The sequence below is a fragment of the Ursus arctos genome, unplaced genomic scaffold, assembly GCF_023065955.2.
Source record: "Ursus arctos isolate Adak ecotype North America unplaced genomic scaffold, UrsArc2.0 scaffold_36, whole genome shotgun sequence".
Taxonomy (NCBI): domain Eukaryota; kingdom Metazoa; phylum Chordata; class Mammalia; order Carnivora; family Ursidae; genus Ursus; species Ursus arctos.
The window spans coordinates 17,483,068-17,507,052 of record NW_026623050.1 but is presented as its reverse complement, the minus strand read 5'-3'; the positions used below and the strand labels follow the sequence as shown (position 1 = coordinate 17,507,052).

At 46.3% G+C, this 23,985-nt stretch overlaps 1 protein-coding gene across 2 annotated transcripts in view; it reads left to right on the top strand.

The window, feature by feature from the left end:
- Positions 1–23,985, top strand: part of GNB5 (G protein subunit beta 5) — a 42,341-nt gene that overhangs the window by 3,396 nt on the left and 14,960 nt on the right. For both annotated transcript variants that reach the window (XM_026518499.4, XM_044391043.3), the window contains exons 2-5: positions 8,500–8,636; positions 11,676–11,717; positions 13,971–14,047; positions 19,752–19,884. In XM_026518499.4, coding sequence (XP_026374284.1) covers positions 8,500–8,636; positions 11,676–11,717; positions 13,971–14,047; positions 19,752–19,884 — 389 coding nt within the window. The remainder of the gene's footprint in view (positions 1–8,499; positions 8,637–11,675; positions 11,718–13,970; positions 14,048–19,751; positions 19,885–23,985) is intronic.

Genomic DNA, 23,985 nt, shown 5'->3' with positions numbered 1-23,985 from the left:
TTGTAAGGCATTTTAGAATCATGACGTTATAGCTTGTATTAGTTTCCTATTGCTGTTGTACAAATTTCCATAAACATAAGGACTTAAAGCAACATAAATGTATTCTTTTACAGTTCTGGACATCAGAAGTCTAAAGTGGGTCAGCAGGGCTTCATTCCTTCTGGAAGCTTTAGGGGAGAGTCGCTTCCTTGCCATATCCAGCTTCTAGAGGCTGCCTGCAATCCTCGGCTTGTGGCCCCACATCCTCTGAGCTTTCTGTCATCACCTCACCTTCTTTGACCTTGGTCTCCCTGCCTCCCTCTTGTAAGGACCCTGTGATTACAGTGGGCCCACCTGTGTAAACTAGGCTAATCATCCCAACTCAAGATCCTTGGCCTAATCACGTCTGCAAAGCCCCTTTTGCCATGTAAGGTAACATATTCACAGGTTCCAAGGATTAGGACATGGACATCTTTGGAGGTCCTATCACAGGCTCACAAGACTAGAAGGGTCACCTGCTTCAGCCTCAGTCCTCAGGCACGAAAAGTTTCCTTCTCCGCCCCACAACCCTTATGGATGAGGAGACCACTGAGATCCAGGGAAGGGTCACGGGAATGCCCTAAGATTCTGTAGCTACTCTAAGGGAGAATGGGGAGTAGACACCAGGGTTCAGGCTCCTAGTATAGCTCTCCTTCTCATCCTGCTAGGCCATCTCTCAGGCAGTTGAGATTTACATTAGAAAGGGGGGAAAATCCATGTGTGTTTATGGAAAGGTCTCAATGTAAAATTTTAAAAGTCCTAAAAGGTAGGAGCGCCTGGGTAGCGCAGTCGTTAAGCGTCTGCCTTCGGCTCAGGGCGTGATCCCAGCATTCCGGGATCGAGCCCCACATCAGGCTCCTCCACTATGAGCCTGGCTTCTTCCTCTCCCACTCCTCTGCTGTGTTCCCTCTCTCGCTGGCTGTCTCTCTGTCACATAAATAAATAAAAAAATCTTAAAAAAAAAAAAAAGTCCCAAACGGTATAACATGATCTCATTAGCTACAACAAGGGATGCATTGAATTTGTGGCAGGATCCATGAGAAACTTGTTATCTCTAGAGAGGGCCCAGGGGAGTGAGGGGAGGTGCAGGTATTTTCAATTTATACCCATCTGTGCATGTCCTGCTTTTATAATAAAAAATGAGTAGTGGAATGGGAGTCAAGATCAAGAACAAAGAAGCGAATTCAACTTTAAGGAGTCCTTAACTTGAAATTAACCTGAAGAATGATCCAGAAAACAGGCTGAAAGCAGGGCAGGAGGCATGCTGTGTTTATTTCAGCCAACACGTATGGCAGCCTCGTGGGGCCATGGGGGGCTTCTTCCAGATTCCCAGCCTCTTTGGGGGCAGATTCTAATTTAGCGTAGGAACAAAGCCACTCAAAGAAGATTTGTGTAATTTCTCTAAGTACAAATCCAGATGAAATTTGGGCAAGTCGCCAGACCTCTCATCAGATGCTATTCACTTTTCTATCTGTTCTAAGTGTAGCTTTGTGAAGGTTTTGTTCTCAAAGGCTGTATTACGATGGCAGCCTTGGACTCTTCTGATTTTATGGTGTAGGGAGAAATCGAGGAAAACCGAATTTCTCGATTAGTCTGAAGCAAGTATGTTGACTGACTTGTTCCACCTTCTCAGGAAATAGGCTGCATGTCCCGAGGCTAGACAAGAGTTTCCCTGCAAACTAATCTTCTCCCTGCTGCTCTCGCACTTGCTGCCTGCAGCCATGAGAGGGAGCCGAGAGCAAAACTGCCTGGCATCTCCTCTCCCCTGGCTTTGGCTCTGCGTTCGCAGTTGCGCGCAAGCTAGCTCTCTAGGGTACCATCCTAAGAAACTGAGGCCCGCTGTAACAGATTTAGAAATATAGAAGAAAACAAGCCATTCGTCATGCCGCTTCCAGTATGTTGGTGTATTTCGTAGCTTATGATCTTATGTTTGTGCTCACTGTTTGGGAGCGCCCTTGCGACTGTACGAGAGAGTTGGAGCCTAACTTTAGTTTAACACAGTGGATTAAACAGCGCCCTGTGTCATTTTGCCATTCTTTTTAATGTCAATATTTTGAAATTATTGTACGGAGCCACATAGTCCTCTGTCTGAAAGACTGTGCCATTGCTTAGCCTGCCGAGCTTTGATTAGGGAATTCTGCGGAGGTTTTTCTGTGTGTAGCTAATGTATCTTTTGGAGCAATTCCAAAATGTCAAGCACAAATGAGCTAATGTGATGGCAGATGTTTTCCTTCCATCCGCGTGTTTGAGGGTTTTTATATCCCACCTCATTCCATCCAAGGGTAGAAGCAGACGGAATCCATATTTTTTAAATTGTTTATTTGTATTTTTTTAATTGAGGTATAGTTGACACACGATGTTACATTAGTTTCAGGTGGACAGCAGCGATTCGATAGCTCTATAGATTGTGCTCTGCTCACCACAAGTGTAGCTACCATCGGTCACCATACAACTCTATACAATATCCTTGACTGTTTCCCCTATGCTGTTATCCCCTTTTATCCCTGTGACTTATAATTTTTTTCTTTTTTTAATTTAAATTCAATTAGCCAGCATATGGTACGTCATCAGTTTCCAGTGTAGTGTTCAGTAACTCATCAGTTGCATATAACATCCAGTGCTCCTCCCACGTGTGCCCTCCTTAATGCCCGTCACCGGCTACCCCAGCCCCCCACCCTCCCCATGACTTATTCCTTCCATGACTGGAAGGCTGTTTCTCCCTCTCCTCTTCACCATTTTGCCCAGCCCCTCACCTCCTCCCCTCTGGCAACCATCAGTCTGTTCGCAGTATTTATGGGTCTGCTTCTGCTTTTTGTTTGTTTGTTTTGTTTTTTAAATACCACATATAAGTGAAATCATATGGCATTTCTCTTTCTCTGTCTGACTTACTTCATTTAGCATAATACCCTCTGGGTCCATCCATGTTGTCGCAAATGGTAAGATCTCATTCTTTTTTATAAGAAGTATGCCATTGTATGTATATCTATCTATCTATGTAGCTAGCTAGCTATCGCTATCTGTATATCACATCTTCTTTATCCATTCATCTATCAACGGACATCTGGGTTGCAAAATGAGTTTTTTAGGATTAGCTTTGGGTATTTTTTCATCCTCAGCTCCTTAGATCTTCTACCAATAGTGACCATCAAAGACTGTATCTTGGTGCAACATTTGGAAGGTAATTCAACCTCCCCTTTCCTTACTCCAGTTCCTGTGGATCCTTCAAAACCAGGTACCTGTGCCATCTCCTCCTGATGGCACACCTGTCAGCAGAGTCAGCTACGTTACCCTGGGCTCCCTGACACCTCTGTCACCGCACGGCAGCTGCGATCTGCCCCCTGCAGACCGTTAGCTCAGGAAGAGCGGGGGCTGTCTTACTCTTTTCTGTACCCGAGCAGCCGGCACAGTACTTGGCACATACTAGGGGTTCTAGAGACATCATTCAAGATATAACTCTTCAATTTAACAGATGTGCGATTTGCCAGATAGAAATGGGATGGAGTGGGTTGTAAGTAAACCTACATATGGGAAAGGAAAATTCAGTGAGGAGAAATAATTAGTAGCTGGGCTGCGGTCAGAGTCACGTTATATAAGGAAGGCCCCATATCAATTGGGTGAGTCATCTTTTTAATTAATTTTTTTATTTTCATGAGAAGGACGTAAAATAGGTGTGGTTGTCCTAATGCCAAGTTGGGGAAAGCAGCAATAATACCAATGTGACGTTTCAAAGCAAACACTAAATAAAATATGCTCACAACTGCTGGTACAGACTTGTGTAAATGGCCTATAAGAATTTAGAAAATTTGCTGTCTGATAACATGATACTCTATATAGAAAACCCAAAAGACTCCACCCCCAAACTGCTAGAATTTATAGAGCAATTCAGTAATGTGGTGGGATACAAAATCAATGCTCAGAAATCAGTTGCATTTCTATACACAAACAATGAGACTGAAGCAAGAGAAATTAGGGAATCCATCCCATTTACAATAGCACCAAAAATCATACGTTATCTCGGAATTAACCAGAGACGTAAAGGATCTATATTCTAGAAACTACAAATCACTCTTGAAAGACATTGGAGAAGACACAAAAAGATGGAAAAATATTCCATGCTCATGGATCGGAAGAATAAACATAGTTAAAATGTCTATGCTACCCAGAGCAATCTACACTTTCAGGGCCATTGCAATCAAAATACCAATGACATTTTTCAAAGAATTGAAACAAACAGCCCTTAAATTTGTGTGGAGCCAGAAAAGGCCCCGAGTCGCCAAGGAATTGTTGAAAAGGAAGAACAAAGATGGGGGCATCACATGGCTGGATTTCAAGCTATACTACAAAGCTGTGATCACCAAGACAGCATGGTACTGGCGCAAAAACAGACACATAGACCAATGGAACAGAATAGAGAACCCAGAAATGGACCCTCGGCTCTTTGGGCAACTAATCTTTGACAAAGCAGGGAAAAGCATCCAGTGGAAAAAAGACAGTCTCTTCAATAAATCGTGCTGGAAAAATTGGACAGCTACATGCAAAAGAATGAAACTTGACCACTCTCTCACACCATACACAAAGATAAACTCCAAATGGATGAAAGACCTCAATGTGAGACAGGAATCCATCAAAATCCTAGAGGATACCATAGGCAGCAACCTCTACGACATCGGCCACAGCAACTTTTCTCATGACACATCTCCAAAGGCAAGAGAAACAAAAGAAAAAATGAACTTGTGGGACTTCACCAAGATAAAAAGCTTCTGCACAGCCAAGGAAACAGTCAAAAAAACTAAGAGGCAGCCCATGGAATGGGAGAAGATATTTGCAAACGACACTACACATAAAACACTGGTATCCAAGATCTACAAAGAACTCAAACTCAATACATGAGAAACAAATAAATCAAAAAATGGGCAGAAGATATGAACAGACACTTTTCCAATGAAGACATACAAATGGCTAACAGACACATGAAAAAATGTTGAAAATCATCAGCCATCAGGGAAATTCAAATCAAAACCACACTGAGATACCACCTTACGCCAGTTAGAATGGCAAAAATGGACAAGGCAGGAAACAACAAATGTTGGAGAGGATGTGGAGAAAGGGAATCCCTCTTACACTGTTGGTGGGAATGCAAGTTGGTACAGCCACTTAGGAAAACAGTGTGGAGGTCCCTTAAAAAGTTAAAAATTGAGCTACCCTATGATCCAGCAATTGCACTACTGGGTATTTACCCCAAAGATACAGACGTAGCGAAGAGAAGGGCCATATGCACCCCAATGTTCATAGCAGCAATGTCCACAATAGCTAAATCGTGGAAGGAGCCGAGATGCCCTTCAACAGACGAATGGATAAAGAAGATGGGGTCCATATATACAACGGAGTATTACTCAGCCATCAGAAAGAACGATTACACAACATTTGCAGCAACATGGACGGGACTGGAGGAGATTATGCTAAGTGAAATAAGTCAAGCAGAGAAAGACAATTATCATATGGTTTCACTCATTTATGGAACATAAGAACTAGGAAGATCCCTAGGGGAAGAAAGGGAAGAATGAAGGGGGGGTAAACAGAAAGGGGAATGAACCATGAGAAACTGTGGACTCTGGGAAACAAACTGAGGGCTTCAGAGGCGAGGGGGTGGGTGACTGGGATAGGCCGGTGATGGGTAGTAAGGAGGGCACGTATTGCATGGTGCACTGGGTGTTATACACAACTAATGAATCATGGAACATTGCATCAAAAACTGGGGATGTACTGTATGGTGACTAATATAACAAAATAAAAATTATTAAAAAAAATAAAAAATAAAGATAAAACCCAAGATATGAAAGAAAGAAAGAAAGAAAGAAAGAAAGAAAGAGAAAGAAAGAAAGAAAGAAAGAAAGAAAATTTGCTGTCTTTAAGCTATTTTCAGTATGTTTTTAAGAATGTATCTGTAAAAAAACAAGTGTGCCATTTGTGGCAATAAAGAACGCAGTGGTGATAGCATAATAATTGCACATAATTAGCAGAGGTGATAGCATAATAATTGCACATTCATGTAGTACTTTTTAAGAGTTTATTTTTAAGTAGGGCTTGACCTTACAGTTAGGAGATTAAGAGTTGCACACTCCGCCGACTGAGCCAGCCAGGCGCCCCTCACAGAGTACTTATAGTTCAGCAAGGATTTTTTATAGTTTGGGTTTTCACAGAGACCTTTAACTTGTTCACACTCTGTTCTTTTATCACAAAGAAATGGGCAACTAAACAAAACCAAGACATCTTGGAGAAGTGGCTGATTCCTGGGCCAGAGCAGAGAAAGAACATGAGCCTGGAGTAAGAAATGCCTGAAGAACGATAGGGACCAGGTCTGGGCGCTTGCTTGACGGGGCTCCCACTGAGCAAATCAGCGACGAGTTGAGCATGAAAATAAATAATAATGCTAAAGGATTATAACCCCTTGAATGAGGTAAGAATCCCTGAGGCCATCTAATATAAATGGATGAATAAATATACCGAAGAGGAGGGGAAGCTCCTTTTATTAGAAAGCCAACTAAAAACGCAGAAGGAATGATGAATTAGGAGAGTCACTTGCCAACCATCATCATCACCCCTTCAGACAAGAAGCATTAACGGATGTTAAAACGAGGCTATTCGAGTTTGAAGAGTGAAGGGGTATTTGTGGAGCTCAAAGTACATCTCCACAGGACACCGTTTCATTACAAAAGGCAAAATGGGAACTCCAGTGAAGAAACCCGCAGACACCACCTGAACTGCATGGTCAGCATGCACAGCACCAGTGACGGGACCAGCGGACAGCAGGTGCCTCCTGACGGGGCGCGCTGGTGGGGACTCAGCATCCGTCTTGGCGTTCCTGCAAATACGTATCACCTGCCTCTGATCTTGAGGAAGCAGCAGACAAGGCCACACGGAAACTAAATAGCTGGAAACTAAAGAAACGTGGCAATTGAGGGCAGCACATGGTCTTGGATTTTCTTTTGCTGTAATGATATTGGGACGACGGAGAGTATCTCGATAAGGTCTATAGATTGGGCACAGCCTTGTTGCAGTGTTAATTTTCTGGCTTTGGTAATGTACTGTGGCTATGTGAGAGAGGTCCTTGTGTTTAGGAAATACACAAGGCAGCGTTTAGAGAGGAGGGGAGGGAGGGAGGACTTCTGAGAAGGGGCCCTGTTGTCACGGGCTTCAATCACAGTCCAGTCTGGCCGTCCCTGCCCCGTTTCTGTGAGGGAGGTGGCACTTCCCAGCAAGGGGCAGCAGCTCCTGGGAAGGAAGACGGCCAGCCACCTTGCCTCACATCCCCCACGGTGCGCTGCTGTGCTGAGACACCACACTTTCCTGGGCCTGGCCCTTGCCTCGGATGCTCCTTTCCCTCCTTCTCACCTGCCTGGGGGAAAGGCCCACCTGGGAGGTTTGGAGGAAGGAGAAGTGGGGGAGTGGTTAGCCCCAGTTTTTCCTTCTGGCACAGTCTCTAACCAGAAGGGCAGTGACACTGCACGAGGGGGCGAAGCCGTGGGGTCTCCCAGCCTCAGTTTCCTCATCTCTGGATGTGGGGCCAGGACATGACGGTCTCTTCATGGAAATATGGCTCCTTCTGGGACTCCTCAGTGACAGACTCAGGAAAGAGGCTGTGGGCCTGGCCCCTGAGAGATTCCTTTTTGGAGGTTCTCCTGGTGTGGGTTGCTCCTCTAGGTCATGTGTTTGGACTTTTTTTTTTTTTTAAAGATTTTATTTATTTATTTGACAGAGAGACAGCCAGCGAGAGAGGGAACACAAGCAGGGGGAGTGGCAGAGGAAGAAGCAGGCTCCCAGCAGAGCAGGGAGCCCAATGCGGGACTTGATCCCAGCACCCTGGGATCATGCCCTGAGCCGACGGCAGACGCTTAATGACTGAGCCACCCAGGCGCCCCAAGGAGGCACAGTGCCTGCTGTCAAGCAGCATGGGGGCACATTCTGCCACCTAATGGGACAGTTTTGTAAAGTCACTTTTCCTTGTGATTGGAAAGGTGGGTAAAAGAACCCGAAGCCCCAGCTTCACTCCCAGTTGGTTGTATGAACTTGTTTTAGCCAGAGAACCTCTGTGAGCCTCAGTCTCCTCACCTGTTAAATGGGGACAATGGTCTCCCTCTGCTGCTCACTCTGCCCCCCTCAGAGCTGTAGCCCTTCAGCGGGAGAGTTCTGTGTGGTGGAAGGCATATCGTCTCTGTGTATGAGGTGGTCTTGCCATTGATCCCTTAGCACACAGGTGGAAATGCTTTGAAAGATGGGGGGTATTAAACACGAAGACGGAATGACAGTGTTGTCTCTACTCTCTCCTGAGTTTAAAGGGAGAGCATTATGAAGCCGTAATAGTAAATTAAAAACAAAAAAAACCCCAGGAGAACCAGAGAAAGACCAGCGCCATCCCTTTGCCAGCATATGGCTCAGAATCTGGTCATTGGTGACGGAACTGACTGTAGCCTGTCCTTCCAGTGCACCAGGTGGCCGAGCGGGTGGAAGCTCTGGGGCAGTTTGTCATGAAGACCAGGAGGACCCTCAAAGGCCATGGGAACAAGGTTCTCTGCATGGACTGGTGCAAAGACAAGAGAAGGATCGTGAGCTCGTCCCAGGTATGTGGCCCCTGCTCTGCGAGGGTGAGCAAGTGACTGACTTGATAGCTAAAGAAGAAAGAGAGCTTTTCCTTTTCAAAAAGCCTGTCTGCTCTTTATGACTCTGCTTATTCTCCGCAGGACAGGAGTTGGCAGAAGTGAAGAACTCTCTCGCATACTGTAGAACGTCACTAATTTGGGTAGATTTGGAGTTATGGTAATAACTGAAACGTGAACTGTACTTGAGAAGCCATTTGAGATTATTTTTTTCCTGAGCATACTTCAGGGCTTATTTGTGAATGAAACCATTTTTTAGATAGTGGGGGACTCCCCCCCCGTACATTGAGGCCTTAAGTGGTTGTGGCTTGTTTCAGTTTAAGTGTTGCTGAACTCTTTTTATACCTTAAAGAAAAAATTTAAGATAAATCTTTTGTAAGTATAATTTTTCATTCGTTTTATCTAGTTGACATAGTTTATTTCACACCTTATGTATTCGTGTTGTCTATTGCTGCATGACAATTACCTCCAAATTCAGCAACTTAAAAACAACAAATATTTATTATTTCACATGGTTTCTGAGAGCCAGGAGTCTGGGGCAGCTTATCTGGGTGGTTCTGGCTCAGAATCTGTCATGGGTTTACAGTCAAGACGTTGGTCAGGGCCGTGGCCACGGGACAGCTCAACTAGGGCACAAACTCGCTTCCAAAATGGCTCATTGGCTGGAGGCCCTAGTTCTTCACCATATGGACCTTTCCATAGGGCTGCTTACAAGATGGTAGCTGGCCTTCCCCAGAGCAAGAGAGGGAGATGGAGGCCGGAGCCACGCCATCCAAAGTGACATTCCATCACTTCTGCTGGGTTCCAACCCTGACATTATGGGGGGAGGGTCTCTACAAAAGTGGGACTATCAGGAGGCTGGTGCTTGTTATGTCTATTTGGATGTAACATGCATTGAATGTAAAATTATTAACTGAAGTCCTATATTTTTAGGGACAGTTTGGACTTCCCCCCCCCCCTCGCTACCTTCAGCCCAGCTTTTCCAAAGGATGATTTTGGGTTTTTTAGTAGCCCTTTTAAATATAGAAACGGTACATAATCTGAATAACCCATGCACTCTAACGTGTGTCAGGCTGTGTTTGGTAAGGACGGGTGTTATTAATCTCCTGTATTACCTGTAGGTCTAATAGGTCACGCTGTACTTGCTTTTAGGTTCGTAAAACATTGATCTCTTATGTGTTTTACCACATTCAAGAGACACTGAAAAAGAGAACTAAGAAAAGGTTTTACTCCCACTACCCTGTCCCAACCATTGTTACTATTTTAGGGCATTACTTTCCAGAGTTTTTTTTTTTTTTTTTTTACAAAGTAGTTACCAAGATATACATGTTGTTGCCTAGCCTTCTTGACTTTTTTTAAGCCTTAACATCAGAATATATGTAGGATTTTCTGTCACTCATGCACGGCTGACTGGCTCCATCCATCCAGCTCTAAGGCGGAGAAAACTAGAAGTGGGGTGGGTGTGGGAGAAAGCTCAAACAGCAGGAACGTTCTGGAGCAGACGGAGTGACTCAGAGCAGCCCTTCTCCCTTGAAGGCAGGAGATTAATCAGCCTGACTGCGTGGGGTAGGGCTTGGGGTGGAGGCGGTCTCGCCAGGTACATGGGCCCCTGGTGTATAAATCTGTGCTCGTGCAGAGGCCCACATTTGGTTTTATGGCTGATTTTAGCCTCTTGGCTGCCTTCTTCTGAGCAGAGCACACAGTGGGTAGGCAGTGGGGACAGGCAAGCAGGCAGGCAGCATGGTGGAGGAAGCCGCCAGAGGGAACGCCAGCTCAGGCCGCGCACAGAGTCAGTTCCCCGGCACAGCAAGCCGGGCTCCAGGTGTGGAGGGCCCCAAGGTACAAGCCTGGAGCTCCTTCCCCCTTCTCTGCCCTGTTACCTAATCGACGCCATATGTGGTGTTTGCGCGTTTAGTCAGAGAAATTAGACTAGAAGAACCAGTGTGCTTAGGAGTTCTGAAAGCCCCAGGTTGCCCACCTTGACTTTGTTCCTGGGCCCATCAGCCACACGCAGCGGGAACATGGAAATCTTACAGTGGGTCATGCAAAGAAAGCAGCCGTGTCACTTTGGATAATCAGACCTTGCTTGTGCCCCTGAGTGCCACCTCTTACCCCACCCCCACGTCGTCGTTCAGATTTGGCTCCGAATGGCTTCAGTGATTACAGAAACCAGTGATTACAGAAGCCGACTCAGCCGTCTTCTTCCTCTGTCAGGCAGAGCCGGGGGGGGCCCAGAGGACCCGCACACCACGTGCTGGGCAGGTGACTACACTGTAGGGACCAGGGCTGTGTGGGTTTGTATTACACATACACAACATCATGGTGACTCCGCACAGCCCCAGGGTGGGCTGCAGCAGCGGCTAGGGTGAAGGTGGCATCACCAGCCCAGAGCGCACCCCCGACCCCCCTCCCCGCCCCCGGACTGGAGTCTCACCTTGTTCTCAGCATCGGTGTGAAATGTCAGGGTGGGGAGGTTAGACTGATGGCAGGTTCGCACAGCCCAGAGGTGAGGGCCAGGAATGAGGGTGGGGCTCTGACACAGCGTGTGGGGAACACGGGGAGCATGGGGCACAGTAGCCAGGGGGCTGGGGGAGGTGGTGAGGGAGAAAGGAAGAGACCAGTAGTTACCTGGCAAGTACCTCGAGGTAATTTGAGGTTCGTCTCACCCCTGTATAGCTTCTTGGCAGGGCATGGTGGGCCATGACAAGGTACCAAGAGTGAGTGCTCGGTGTCCAGGTGGTATAGAAGTCCTTGAGCGTTGCTTTGTAGCTCCCCAAGGAGTAGCGCGGCGGGCGCTGAGCCTTTAATCAGGCTGGACAGATCAGGCCCCCCGTTCTCTCCTCAGTTGGTCAAAGATCGGTTGGAGGCTCTTGACTACCTGGATACTTACCCTGGCTGTCCCCTGCACACTGCCCAGCCAGACCAGCTCTTCTGAGCAGTTCTCAGCAGTTACCTGTGAGGACTGGCTGACCACTGCTAAGCTGTTCACTCTTTTCCCTCCAGGACGGGAAGGTGATCGTGTGGGATTCCTTCACTACTAACAAGGTAAGAGGTGGTCCCTGGTGCACTGAGCAGCACCTCAGCACCCAGCCCTGGCCTCTTCCCCTCCAGATACCCCCAGTCATGGTCATCCGGCTTCTCGGGGCCCACCTGGGGATGGAAACCCCAGGAAAGCCCGTCTGTGTTGAGACAGCTCAGCAGCCCTCGGCGGTGTCCATTCCTCTCTTGAGCTGAGAGCGCTCCCCAGGCAGGAGCATGCAGAGCCAGCAGAGAGGATGCTAACACTAAAACCAGAAAGGGCCCGGCCTGCAAAACTCGTCACATTCACGCACGCGTGTATTATTTTTCTTCTGAGGGGTGGTAAGAGGTTCCTGAATCCCCAGCTTCCTCTGCCCTCTGTGTCTTTGACCAGACTCTGTAGCACCGTGGATGTGAGCAGACGGGGGGGGGGGGGGGGGGGGGCAGGGGGAGCTGAGGCTGCAGGGGGTTGAGCTGACTATCCAGTGATACCCTGCAAGTCGGGCCTGGGTGCGCTCGGCTCCAAATCTAACTAACAGTTAGACTCGTAACTAAAGAGACAGGCCACATCCCTGTGGAGGTGCGCTTACAAGCCTGCATCGTGTTGCCGTTTACGGTAACCACTGTTGTGTATTCAATACTGGTTCTGCTATTTACTTGTAAAGAAGGTCTTCTCTGTCGCTGTATAAGACAAAGAGACCCGTATCTGCCTCAAGCGGAACAGCACCCATATCCTGCATTGTCGAATGTGTTTAGGAAGTGTCGTGGTGGGCAGATGCTGCACAACCTGATGGACGGGCCCCAGAACCGTCCTTTGGAGCAGAGTCCCTAATGGTCAGGCCCCTGGGGAATAGTAAAGATGGCCACTTAACAGTTTGCAAGGGGCTTTCCCCTCCAGCACCCCCCACCCCGGAAGCCTCGGCTTCTCCCAGCTCACCTTAGCATCTTCAGGAGTGTGTGGGGTTTTGGTGCTTCTGTTTCAGCCTTAGCATGTCCTAGAGCACACCCGACCGATTTCTGGGGAGCCATGGTATTGCCACTGTGGCCCCTGGCAGGGAACGTAGTTACTACTGGTAAAGAAGGGGGCCTGGGGTGCCTTGTGCTGAGAGTGGCCATTTGCTGCAGTGGATTATTCTAGGCATCTGAAAGGCTGTAGATTGTGAGTGACAGAATTTCCATGAGCAGTATCAGGGCCCGTGTTTCCCCCACAAAAACACAGAGAATCATAACGGGAAAGAAGACCAGCACTGGAATGTGCTGGAATCATCTAGTCCCGTCTTCTCCCTTCACCAATGGGGAGAGACTGAGGGAGGGCAAGTGGCAGGCCTGCGTGGGGCTGCACATCTTGCTGGCGTTGGAACTGGGAACCAGGGCCCGTGTCTGTCATGGAAATAAGACTACAGACGCAGAAGGTTTTGAATTGTGGCTTTGTTGCCTGTGGCATGCAGGAGAGAATGGGGGGGACCTGACCAGCAGCCAGGGGTAGGAACTGCTATACCTAGTTCTCATTGCTTCCATGTTACAGGGGCCCTGTCATCTGTGAGCACAATTCAAGATCACCCTGCCCTCCCCCGCCTCCTCTCAGGCCTTCCCAGGAATGGTTTCAGGACCCACAGGGGACAGAGGCTCTTGTATACTCACAGGGCAATAAACATAACGTCCATGTAGAATCATTTAAGAATAGATTTTGAAAATAGGGGGAAACTGAGTAACTAAGGTAAAACATATAAAGGAAGTGAAATTCAGACAGACCTTTCGAAGAAACTGAGCCCCAGTACTCGTCCAGAAGAACCAGGGGAGTGTCACAAGAAATAAGCAGGGGCGTCTGGGTGCTGCTGTCGGTTGGGCATCCGACTCTTGGCCTTGGCTCAGGTCGTCATCTCCTGAGTCAGGAGATTGAGCCCTCTGCTCGGCAGGGAGTCTGAGTGAGGATTCTTGCCCTCTGCCCCTCCCTGTGCTTGTGCCCTCACGCTCTCTCTCTCGCTCTCTCTCTCAAATAAATCTTTAAGAAAGAGCGAGAGAAGTAAACGTTAAGGGCATCATTTGGTGGCAGAGATCTTTAGCTTTTGGAATATGTGACATTCGCTTTGGCCGATTCTGGGGGGGGCCGAATTTCCTCGCCAGTCTCAAGCTGATCTTCACCCCACGCCACTGTCCTTTGAAATGGTAACGGGGGTTAGCAGGAGCTCCGGTCATTTCATTTTGCAAAAGCTAAACATTAATACCTTTGTGTAGAAGTGCTGCTCGTGCCTTCTGTGAAGCTTGCGTTCTGTGTTTCAGGAGCACGCTGTCACCATGCCCTGCACGTGGGTGATGGCCTGTGCGTACGCCCCGTCGGGATGCGCCATTGCGTGCGGGTAAGGAGGGGCCAGGCGGCTTGGTAGAACGCTGCTCGGTGGGCAAAAACAAGCCGACAAACTCGAACTTCTGTTTTTGTTGTTTACCGGTTAAGCGAGGTGTTCAGTTCCTCTCTGAACTTCATCCAGAAAGAAACCACACAAATCTCTTTCATACTTATTTTCACTACAGACTGACAAGAGCTTAGGTTTCAAACCTGCCTCCGCTACTCTCAAATGCTGTCGGTGGGAGCTATAAATTGGTGCAGACACTTTGGAAAACATGCTAGTAGTGTGTATCCGAACAGAAGCCTTGAAAAATGTGTAACTTTTGAGCTAGTGATTCCATACCTAAGAGCTTGTTTGAAAGGAATGATCCAGGATATAGAAAAGCCATATGAGCAATAATATTTATCGTAGCATTAGTTAAAATAAAGCAAAAAAAGAGGAGGGGAGTAGGGAGGAATCGTATGTCCATCAAAGGAAATTATTAAGTGAATTGTGGGACATGAAGTGAAGGGAATATTTTATACAACCATTAAAAAGGAAATTTCTTAATCCCAGTAAGTGAAAAGAACATCCAGGTTGCTAGGAAGATGGTGTTTTATTCTCTATTCTCCTAGAGCTCAGTTTAACAGAGTTGGCAGCGAGAACTGCAACCAACATAATTCCCTGTCCCTGCGTTAAACAATTCTGGAAAATATCTCTACCGTGGGATCCCAGCCATGTTTAGAAAAGAGGCATTAACAAGGCTGTGATGAACGATACCAAAAAATCCAATAGTAGTTCTTTGTGCATGGTGGGACGATGGGGGTTTTCTTTTTTTTTTGTAATTTTCTCCTTTTTTTATGCTTTTCCATTTTTAAAAATACACATATGTTATTTTTATAATCAGGAGAAAGGCATTTTAATTCAAAAATAAAAACCCGGGACACCTGGGTGGCTCAGTTAGTTAGGCGTCTGCCTTTGGCTCAGGTCATGATCTCAGGGTCCTGGGAATGAGCCCCACGTCAGGAGTCTGCTTCTCCCTCTGCTTCAGCTGCTCCCCCTGCTTGTGCTCTCTGTCTCTCTGTCAGGTAGGTAGGTAGGTAGATAGATAGATAGATAGATAGATAGATAGATAGATAGACAGACAAGTAAGTAAGTAAGAAAACCCTCGGCCTCCAAGCAAAAAGTTCGGGCCTTCTCCAGCCAGAGTCACACCAGTGGTCATCCTCAATGTCCCTCCCCTTGGGTGGCTGTTTGGGGGCATCTTTCCATTCGCTGTCCACTTGCCAAGACCCCATGTGCCTTTGGAACCCATGTTCACACACATATATTTCATATTTTCTAATTTTTTAAATAATTCAAAAGTAGGTTGTATTTCCATTTTATAACTGAAGGGTAATATTTATCTAAAATTCATTCCCATTTACTTCTTGAAAGGATACGAAGTAAGCAAAATAAAAGACACGCATACACACGTGATATAGATAGGTATATGTGTGTTTATATATATCCTATGTATATAACACATGGATTTATATATGTGTGTACACACACACAGTAAGGTAAGTGTAAAGGAGTTCAGCCAGCTGTATCGTTAGAAGGTGCCGTCCCCACAGAACTTCTGTCATTTCCGATATCAGCCACAAACTTGGAGCCCCCACAACCACCCTCAGGTCTGATAATTTGCTGGAACAACCACAGAACTCAGGGAAGTGCTATACTTAGGCTCACCGTTTTATCACGGTGAAAGGATACAAATCAGGACGCGCCGAAGGAAGAGGTGCCCAGGGCAGAGTCTAGGCGGGGTCTAAACCTGGAGCTTCCAGTCGTCCCCTCCCCGTGGCGTCGCCACGTTACCTCCTCCTGGCCGCCACGCGTGATGATACACAGAGTGTTAGCAACCAGGGACACTCGCCGGAGTCTCTGCTGTCCAGAGTTTTCCCCGGGGCTCGGTCACACACGGCCCCTGTGGCTGACCCTCAGTCTCCAGGGTGTCCTAGAAGTTTAGGTTCGTACCTGTAGTTGGTCCTCTGAGGAGGTCAGAACGCACAGCGCGTGCCCTGAAGCCCCCGTCGTAAATCACGCTGCTAGACTGTGCGAGCCAAAGCTGTTCCCCGTCAGGCAGCCGTTCCAGGGGCTCAGAGACCTCCCAGCAGCCCAGGGCAAAAGCTGACCTCTCGTTAGGTAAGATCAGTTCTTACTTATTAGAATCAGTACTCTACATTTTTAAAAAACCCTGGGGTGAGATGTTTCTAACGGGGCATGAATGTTAGCAGTTGCATAGAGTTGAAGGAGTTACATCATTTCTCGTATTTTATACTCAGATATCAGGTATCTGGGTCTATATTACAAGAATATATTGGGTAGATCATTCTGCAATATGCAATGGATATAATAACATAGTGAACGATGTACTTTCTTTGTTTTTATTTTTTTAGAGAGAATGAACAAGTAGGGGGAGGGGCAGAGGGAGAGACTCTCAAGCAGACCCCCTGCTGAGCGCAGAGCCCAGTGCGGGGCTCCATCTCCTGACCCTGAGAGCAGGACCGGAGCCAGAATCAAGAGTCAGCCGCTTAACCAACTGAGCCAGCCAGGCGCCCCGTGAACAATGTCTTTAACCGTAGTTTGGAACATGATCTGTCAGCTCTTTCTTGTTTGAACCCAGTGGGAAAATTTCCACGAGGGCGAGGGGCAAGCAGGGAAGAGAATAATTTTTCAAGGCCCGGGTAGACAGGTTTGTGGTGACAGCTTCCTCAGAGAGGAGGAATGGCTGGTGCCTTCATCTCTGTCATATCTGTCTCCCGGCCCTGACATGAGGTCAGTGCCTGCACTGGCTGCCTCCCAGCTTGTTAGGGAACAAAAGCGGAGGGAGTTCAAGGTGTAAATATTGGTGTAATATTAACAAATATTTAAAATACGAGGCCCAGTGGGCGAGGAAAGAGCATTAAAACTAAACTGAGCAGGGATGCCTGGGTGGCTCAGCCGGTTAAGCATCTGCCTCTGGCTCAGGTCATGATCCTGGGGTCCTGGGATGGAGCCCCACATCGGGCTCTCTGTGCAGCGGGGAGCCTGCTTCTCTCTCTCTCTCCCTCTGCCGCTGCCCCAGCTTATGCGCTCTCTCTCTCTCACTCTCTCTCTCAAGTAAATAAATAAAATCTTTAAAAAAATAATAAAATATGGGGTCCAGTGGATGAGGAAAGAGCATCAAAAACAAAACTGAGCAGGGTCACCTGGGTGGCTCAGCCAGTTGAGCAACCAACTCTTGGTTTTGGCTGGGGTCATGATGTTGGGGTTGTGCGATCGAGCCCTGCCTCGGGCTCCAACTCTGCTCGAGAGATTGTCTCTCTCCCCTCCCCTCTGTTCCTCCCCGATTCGTGCTCTCTCTCTCTCTTTCTCTCAGATAAAAGCTTTAAAAGAAAACTAAACTGAGTCAAACTGAATCCCCATCTTAGACAAAAGCATCTGCTCAGACCTTCCCTAGAACTGCCGAGAGCCACTGCGGATTAACTTGTCTAGTTATCTAGTGATGACCTAATGTGATGTTTTTCAGCCATGGCTTTGTGACAGCCCTGTAACTCCGTGATCACACAAACCCACTCCTTCACCACATTCTCTCCATTCTTTTTTTTTTTTTTTTTTTAGAGACTAACAGGGATATATTTATCTCCATCTGCCTGACTGATGGGTCTGTTTCTTAGTTGGTTCCAAACTTGAAAGCTAAAATCCAACAGTATTGACACAATCCCCTTCTCAAAAAAAAAAAAAAAAAAAAGTGTTAAATGCCTTTATTTATATATAAGTAAGTATTTTTTTATTTGAAAGCCATATCCGAAAGAAGACTTCACTCGGGTATTGCATACGTGATATGAACGGTTCACAAGGCACTGGACCAGGTGTCCTGGGGAATTTAAAGGTGCATAGGACACATGCCGGCCTCCAAGCAAGTGGAATACAAAAATAACAGTGATGACCACTTCCTAAGACTCTGTTGTGTGTCAGGGGCCATTCTGAACTCTTTAGAGAATCTTCACACAGCCCCCTGTGATCGTGGGTGGGATCCACTCCATTTTATAGTTGAGGAAACTGAGGCTCAGAGAACCTAAAAAAACATAGCCAAGATCACAAAATGAGTTAGATACTAAAGCTGAGATTCAACTTCAGATGCAAATAACCCTAAGTAATGAGTATCCCAGTGGAGCTATAGAAATTCCTCTGAAGCTTCGGCACAGGAGAACGCCTCCCACCCCAAGGGTCTGGGGAAGCCCAGCGTCCACAGCATGCTGGTTCAATGCCACAGCCTAACTGCAAATCATTCTCACTCACAAGCTTATGAATTACTGGTAAGAGACTTCCCAGGTCCACACCTGCCCCCTTGAGCAGTTGGAAAGGCTCAGGGGGCCCCTAGTATCCCCAGGGCGCCAGAAGAGAGTGCCCCTCCTAAATGTCATTGCTCATTAAAAGGAAGCTGGGCTCCTTGGAGTAAGGTTGACTGTAGGTCTGGAGCAGGAAAAGGATAAAGTGAGCCTAGGATATTTTCTTGTTCCAGAAAGCAAGGAAACATTCAAGGACCAATAGGGTCCTATCCGTCAGAAACAGGGGCTGCTTGAAAGGGCCCTCCACTGTCCAATTGTGGGACAATGTGAGCATCACATGGAGTAATGACAGTAATGGCCCATAACAGAGTTGAAGAGAAAAAAGAGTCCATGGGTGTACAGTGATACTGAGAGGGAGGGGGACTTTTTCTTTACAGAAGAGTATCAACTAATACATGCAGAAGGAATGATCAAATCAGAAGGTCACCATTTTGTACTCCTAAAATAATATTGGGTTCAAACTACGGTAATCATGCTAAAGCTATTGCATGAGAAGTTGTTGGGAAGCAGACTATTCACATGGTCTCGAAGTATCAAACCCTAATTATTACTAATTAATTACAAGCAAGTCACATTTACCACGGAGAGATCTAGTGCTCCCCACCCTGACCAAGCGATCAAAGTCGGCCTCACCAGTCTTGAGACAGTAGGCATCACAAAACTCCTAAGTGAAGCAGCAAGAAAGAAGTACCGAGCATCACCTGTATACTGGGATTACCTAAAATGTTATACTTGCATATGACCATTAGGAAACAATGTGACAAGTCCCGAGTATGTGACCTCCTACAAGACAGCCTTAGATCTCTTGTCATGAACAACAAAAACAGAAGTGGAAGGTCTGTTCTAAATTAAAATATCTTAAAAAGCTATTAAAACTGAATGCCACATATGAACCTTGATTGGGCCCTGTATCCTGGGGACGACTGGGAAAGATTGAATACGGATGGCTGATTACACCGTGTTACGGAATTTGTGTTAGTTCTCTCAGATGTGATAATGACCTAGTGGCTACCTAGGAGAATGTTCTTTTTTTTTTTTTTTTTAGAAAATGTAAATTTGCAAATTGAAGTATTTCGATGTAACATGTCATGTCTGCATTTCCCTTCGAATGGGCTCAGAATTTGCTCCCACAAATGTGACAAAAGGCTAAGTTAGTGAATGTAGGTGAAGGGAACTGGGTGCTCACTCTACTATTTTTCTTTCAATTTTACAGTACATTTGAAAATCTTCAACGTTGGGGGGAAAGTTCACAATACACCATGCTGCCAGAGGAAAACACTTTGAACAGCTCGCGTGAAGGAGAATGTATATGGGCATGCTGTTGTCTTATGTTAGCGCCTGACCCTTCTTTCTTTCCGTGCTAGTGGTTTGGATAATAAGTGTTCTGTGTATCCACTGACGTTTGACAAAAATGAAAACATGGCTGCCAAAAAGAAGTCTGTCGCTATGCACACCAACTACCTGTCGGCCTGCAGCTTCACCAACTCAGACATGCAGGTGCGTGAGCGGCGGTGTGGTGGGTCAGCCCGCGGGGAGCTGGGCAAGTGCCAGAGGACGAAGGAGGGGTGGCAAGGAGAGGAAGCTTGCCAGTGTCCCTCTATTATTATTATTACTATGACCTCATTCAAGTATAGTTAGCATACAGTGTTATATTAGTTTCAGATGCACAGTATAATAATTAAACAATTCTGTGCATTTCTCGCTGCTCTTCATGACACATGTGTTCTTAATCCCCTTTATCTAGTTCACCCATCCCTCCGCTCTGGCAACCACCAATTTGTTCTCTGTATTAAGAGTTTGTTTTTTGGTTTGTCTCTTTTTTTTCCTTTGTTTTGTTTCTTAAATTCCTCATGTGAGTGAAATCATGTGGTATTTGTCTTTCTCTGACTTATTTCACTTAGCTTTATAATCTGTAGCTCCATCCATATTTTTGCAAATGGCAAGATCTCGTCCTTTTTTATGGCTGAATAATATTCCAATGTGTGCATATATCTGTCTGTCTGTATCTATATCTGTATATATCACATCTTCTTTATCCATTCCTCTATGGATAGACACCTGGGTTGCTTCCATAATTTGCCTATGATAAATCATGTTGCAATGAACAGGGTGCATACGTCTTTCTTAATCAGCATTTTTATTTCCTTTGGGTAAAATACCCACTAGTGAAATTACTGGATCGTAGGGTAGTTCTATTTTTAACTTTTTGAGAAACCTCCATACTTTTTTCCACGGTGGCTACACCAGTTTGCATTCCCACCAACAGTACAAGAGGGTCCTTTTTCGGGGCGCCTGGGTGGCTCAGTCATTAAGTGTCTGCCTTCGGCTCAGGGCATGATCCCAGGGTCCTGGGATCGAGCCCCACATCGGGCTCCCTGCTCTGCTGGGAGCCTGCTTCTCCCTCTCCCACTTCCCCTACTTGTGTTCCCTCTCTCGCTGGCTGTCTCTCTGTCAAATAAATAAATAAAATCTTAAAAAAATAAAAAAAAGAGGGTCCTTTTTCTCTGCATCCTGGCTAACACTTGTTATTTCTTGTGGGTTGTTTTTTTTTTTTTTAAAGATTTTATTTATTTATTTGACAGAGACAGCCAGCGAGAGAAGGAACACAAGCAGGGGGAGTGGAAGAGGGAGAAGCAGGCTCCTAGCGGAGGAGCCTGATGTGGGGCTCGATCCCAGAACGCTGGGATCACGCCCTGAGCCGAAGGCAGACGCTTAACGACTGCGCCACCCAGGCGCCCCTATTTCTTGTGTTTTTGGTACTAGCCATTCTGACAGGTGTGAGGTGATATCTCACTGTAGTTTTCCTTTGCATTTCCCTGATGATGAATGATGTTGAGCATCTTTTCATGTATCTTTTGGCCACCTGTATATCTTCTTTGGAAAAATGTCTATTTAAGTCCTCTGCCATTTTTAACTTGGATTATTTGCTCTTTTGGTGTTGAGTTGTATAAGTTCTTTCTGTATTTTGGCTATTAATCCCTTATCAGATATGTCATTTGCAAATATCTTCTCCCATTCAGTAGGTTATCTTTATGATTTGTTGACGGTTTCCTTCACTGTGCAAAAGTCTTTTATTTTGGTATAATACCAATAGTTACTTTTGTTTTTGTTTCCCTTAGCAGAAGAGACATATTTAGAAAAATGTTTATATGGCCAATGTCAAATAAATACCTGCCTATGTTTTCTTCTAGGAATTTTATGGTTTGAGTTCTCATGTTTAGGTCTTTAATCCAATTTTGAGTTTACTTTCTGTGTATGGTGTAAGAAAGTGGTCCAGTTTCATTCTTTTGCATGTAGCTGTCCAGTTTTCCCAGCACCATTTGTTGAAAACACTGTCTTCTTTCTATTAGATATTCTTGCCTCCTTTCCTGTCTATTAATTGACCATAAAAGCATGGATTTATTTCTAAGCTCTCTATTCTGTTCCATTGATATACGTCTGTTTTTGTACTAATACCATAATGCTCTGATTACTACAGCTTTGTAGTTTCTCTTGAAATCTAGGATTGTGATACCTTCAGCTTTGTTCTTATTTCTCAAGATTGCTTTGGCTATTTGGGGTCTTTTGTGGTTTCATACAAGTTTTTAGGATTGTTTGTTCTAGTCCTGTGAAAAATGTTGTTGGTATTTTAACAGGGATTGTATTAAATCTGTAGAGTACCTTGGGTAGCGTGGACATTTTAACAATATTGGTTCTGGAGCATGGAATCTCTTCCCATTTGTTTGTGTTGTCTTCAGTTTCTTTCATTGATGTTTTATAGTTTTCAGAGTACAGGTCTTTCACCTCCTTGGGTAAGACCTTCTTGTTGCATTTTTCCCTTTGTCATTATGTAGTGCTCTTGTCTCTCGTTACAGTCTTTGTTTGAAAGTCTGTTTTGTGCAGTGTAAGAGTTGCTGTCCTGGTGTGTGCCTTAACAGGAGAGGTATGCTCTAGCAGCGGGCTCTAAGAGGAACCTCCTGTTGTTTTCCATTGGTTATCATTATTATTTTTAATAAATCAAACATGGGGAAAGTCAGGACTATGAATTAATGACAGAGCTGAGATACACTGGATACCACGTTAAACATCCTCCTCTAATTGACTTGGTGGTCGTGGGAGTGGAACAGAGAACATTCTGAGGGGGTGGAAATTTCTGTCTTTCAGTCTGAGTGGTGGTTCGAGCGTGCTTACGTGTGTAAAACTTAAACAAGCTGCTGAGCTTCAGAGTTGTGCTCTTTATACACCTCAGTGCACCTGCTTACACTTGTTTTAACAAATGCCAAAAGACAAAGCTTTCAACAGTCAATCTGTTCCCTACTTTGAATAAACTACAAGGTGAAAACAATACAACTTCAAAACATTGACCAAGTTGCTTAGCAAGTCATAAAAGGATCCTCAGTTTATTCATTCATATCTATTTAGCAAATCTTCGCAGGTGCCCACCACCCACATTGCCGGATACCACCGGTTCTGGGGGTGGACTCGCTCGCACTCAGTCTGTTCTCAGGACCTTCATGGAAACCATCTGTGATTGAACAGCGGGGGAAGCTGAGACTCAGAACGGGAGGGGTGGTCGCAGACTTGCTGCAAAGGGCTGCCTGAGCCAGGCTTGGAGGGAGAGGGTGTGGCCAGGGAAGTGTGAGGACAGCCCAGAGGGGGACAGGCAGCCTGAGAGGTGGACAGGGCCAGATCACAGGGCCCCCTGCATCTGGCCTGATGCTAGGGATGGGCAGGGAGCCATTGCAGGTGCCAGGTCAGATTTGAGTTTAAGGAGAACAGTATCTGAGTCAGATTAAAGCCTTCCGTGGCCCACTCTGGTTTCAGCTGACTGAGGTCAGAAGGGGAGGCGAGACTGGTGGCAGGGAGACCCGGTGACTGGGTAACTTTAATTGCTGAGCAGAGGGGTATTCGGACTTGGGGTGCAGTGTTTGCACCTGTTGTTTGCGACCAGGATTCTCACAGACCTGTACAGTAGGGGGCACTGTGGCCCGGGACGGCTGCCGTGGCCAGAACCAGACCTCTTTGTGGCCGAGGAGCAGCCAAACAGTGTGGATGAAGGGAGGCTCAGAGGGATGCATGAACAGTGAGTCTTCAGACATCTGAAGTCCCTCTGGTGGAGTCCCATCACTCCCCCCCCCCCCGCCCCGTATTGCCACAGGTGCCGGAGGTGGAGATTAAAGTGGCCCCTGTAAGGTAGAAAGTGCTTTCCTCTGAACAAGCAGCTAGCCCAGGGTAGAGAAGGTCCTGCTGGCTACCTCCGTGGGATGCATTCTGGGAGACAGAGCAGGGCAAAAGTCTTGGCTTGGAATCAGACGGCTGGGATCAATTCTTGGCTTCACTGTATTCTTTTTTTTTTTTTAAAGATTTTATTTATTTATTTGACAGAGATAGAGACAGCCAGCGAGAGAGGGAACACAAGCAGGGGGAGTGGGAGAGGAAGAAGCAGGCTCCCAGCGGAGGAGCCTGATGTGGGGCTCGATCCCAGAACGCCGGGATCACGCCCTGAGCTGAAGGCAGACGCTTAACCGCTGTGCCACCCAGGCGCCCCGTTGCCTTCACTGTATTCTAGCTGGTCAGTCCTAAACAAGGTTTTATTCTGCTTTCTTTTTCTCACCTTCA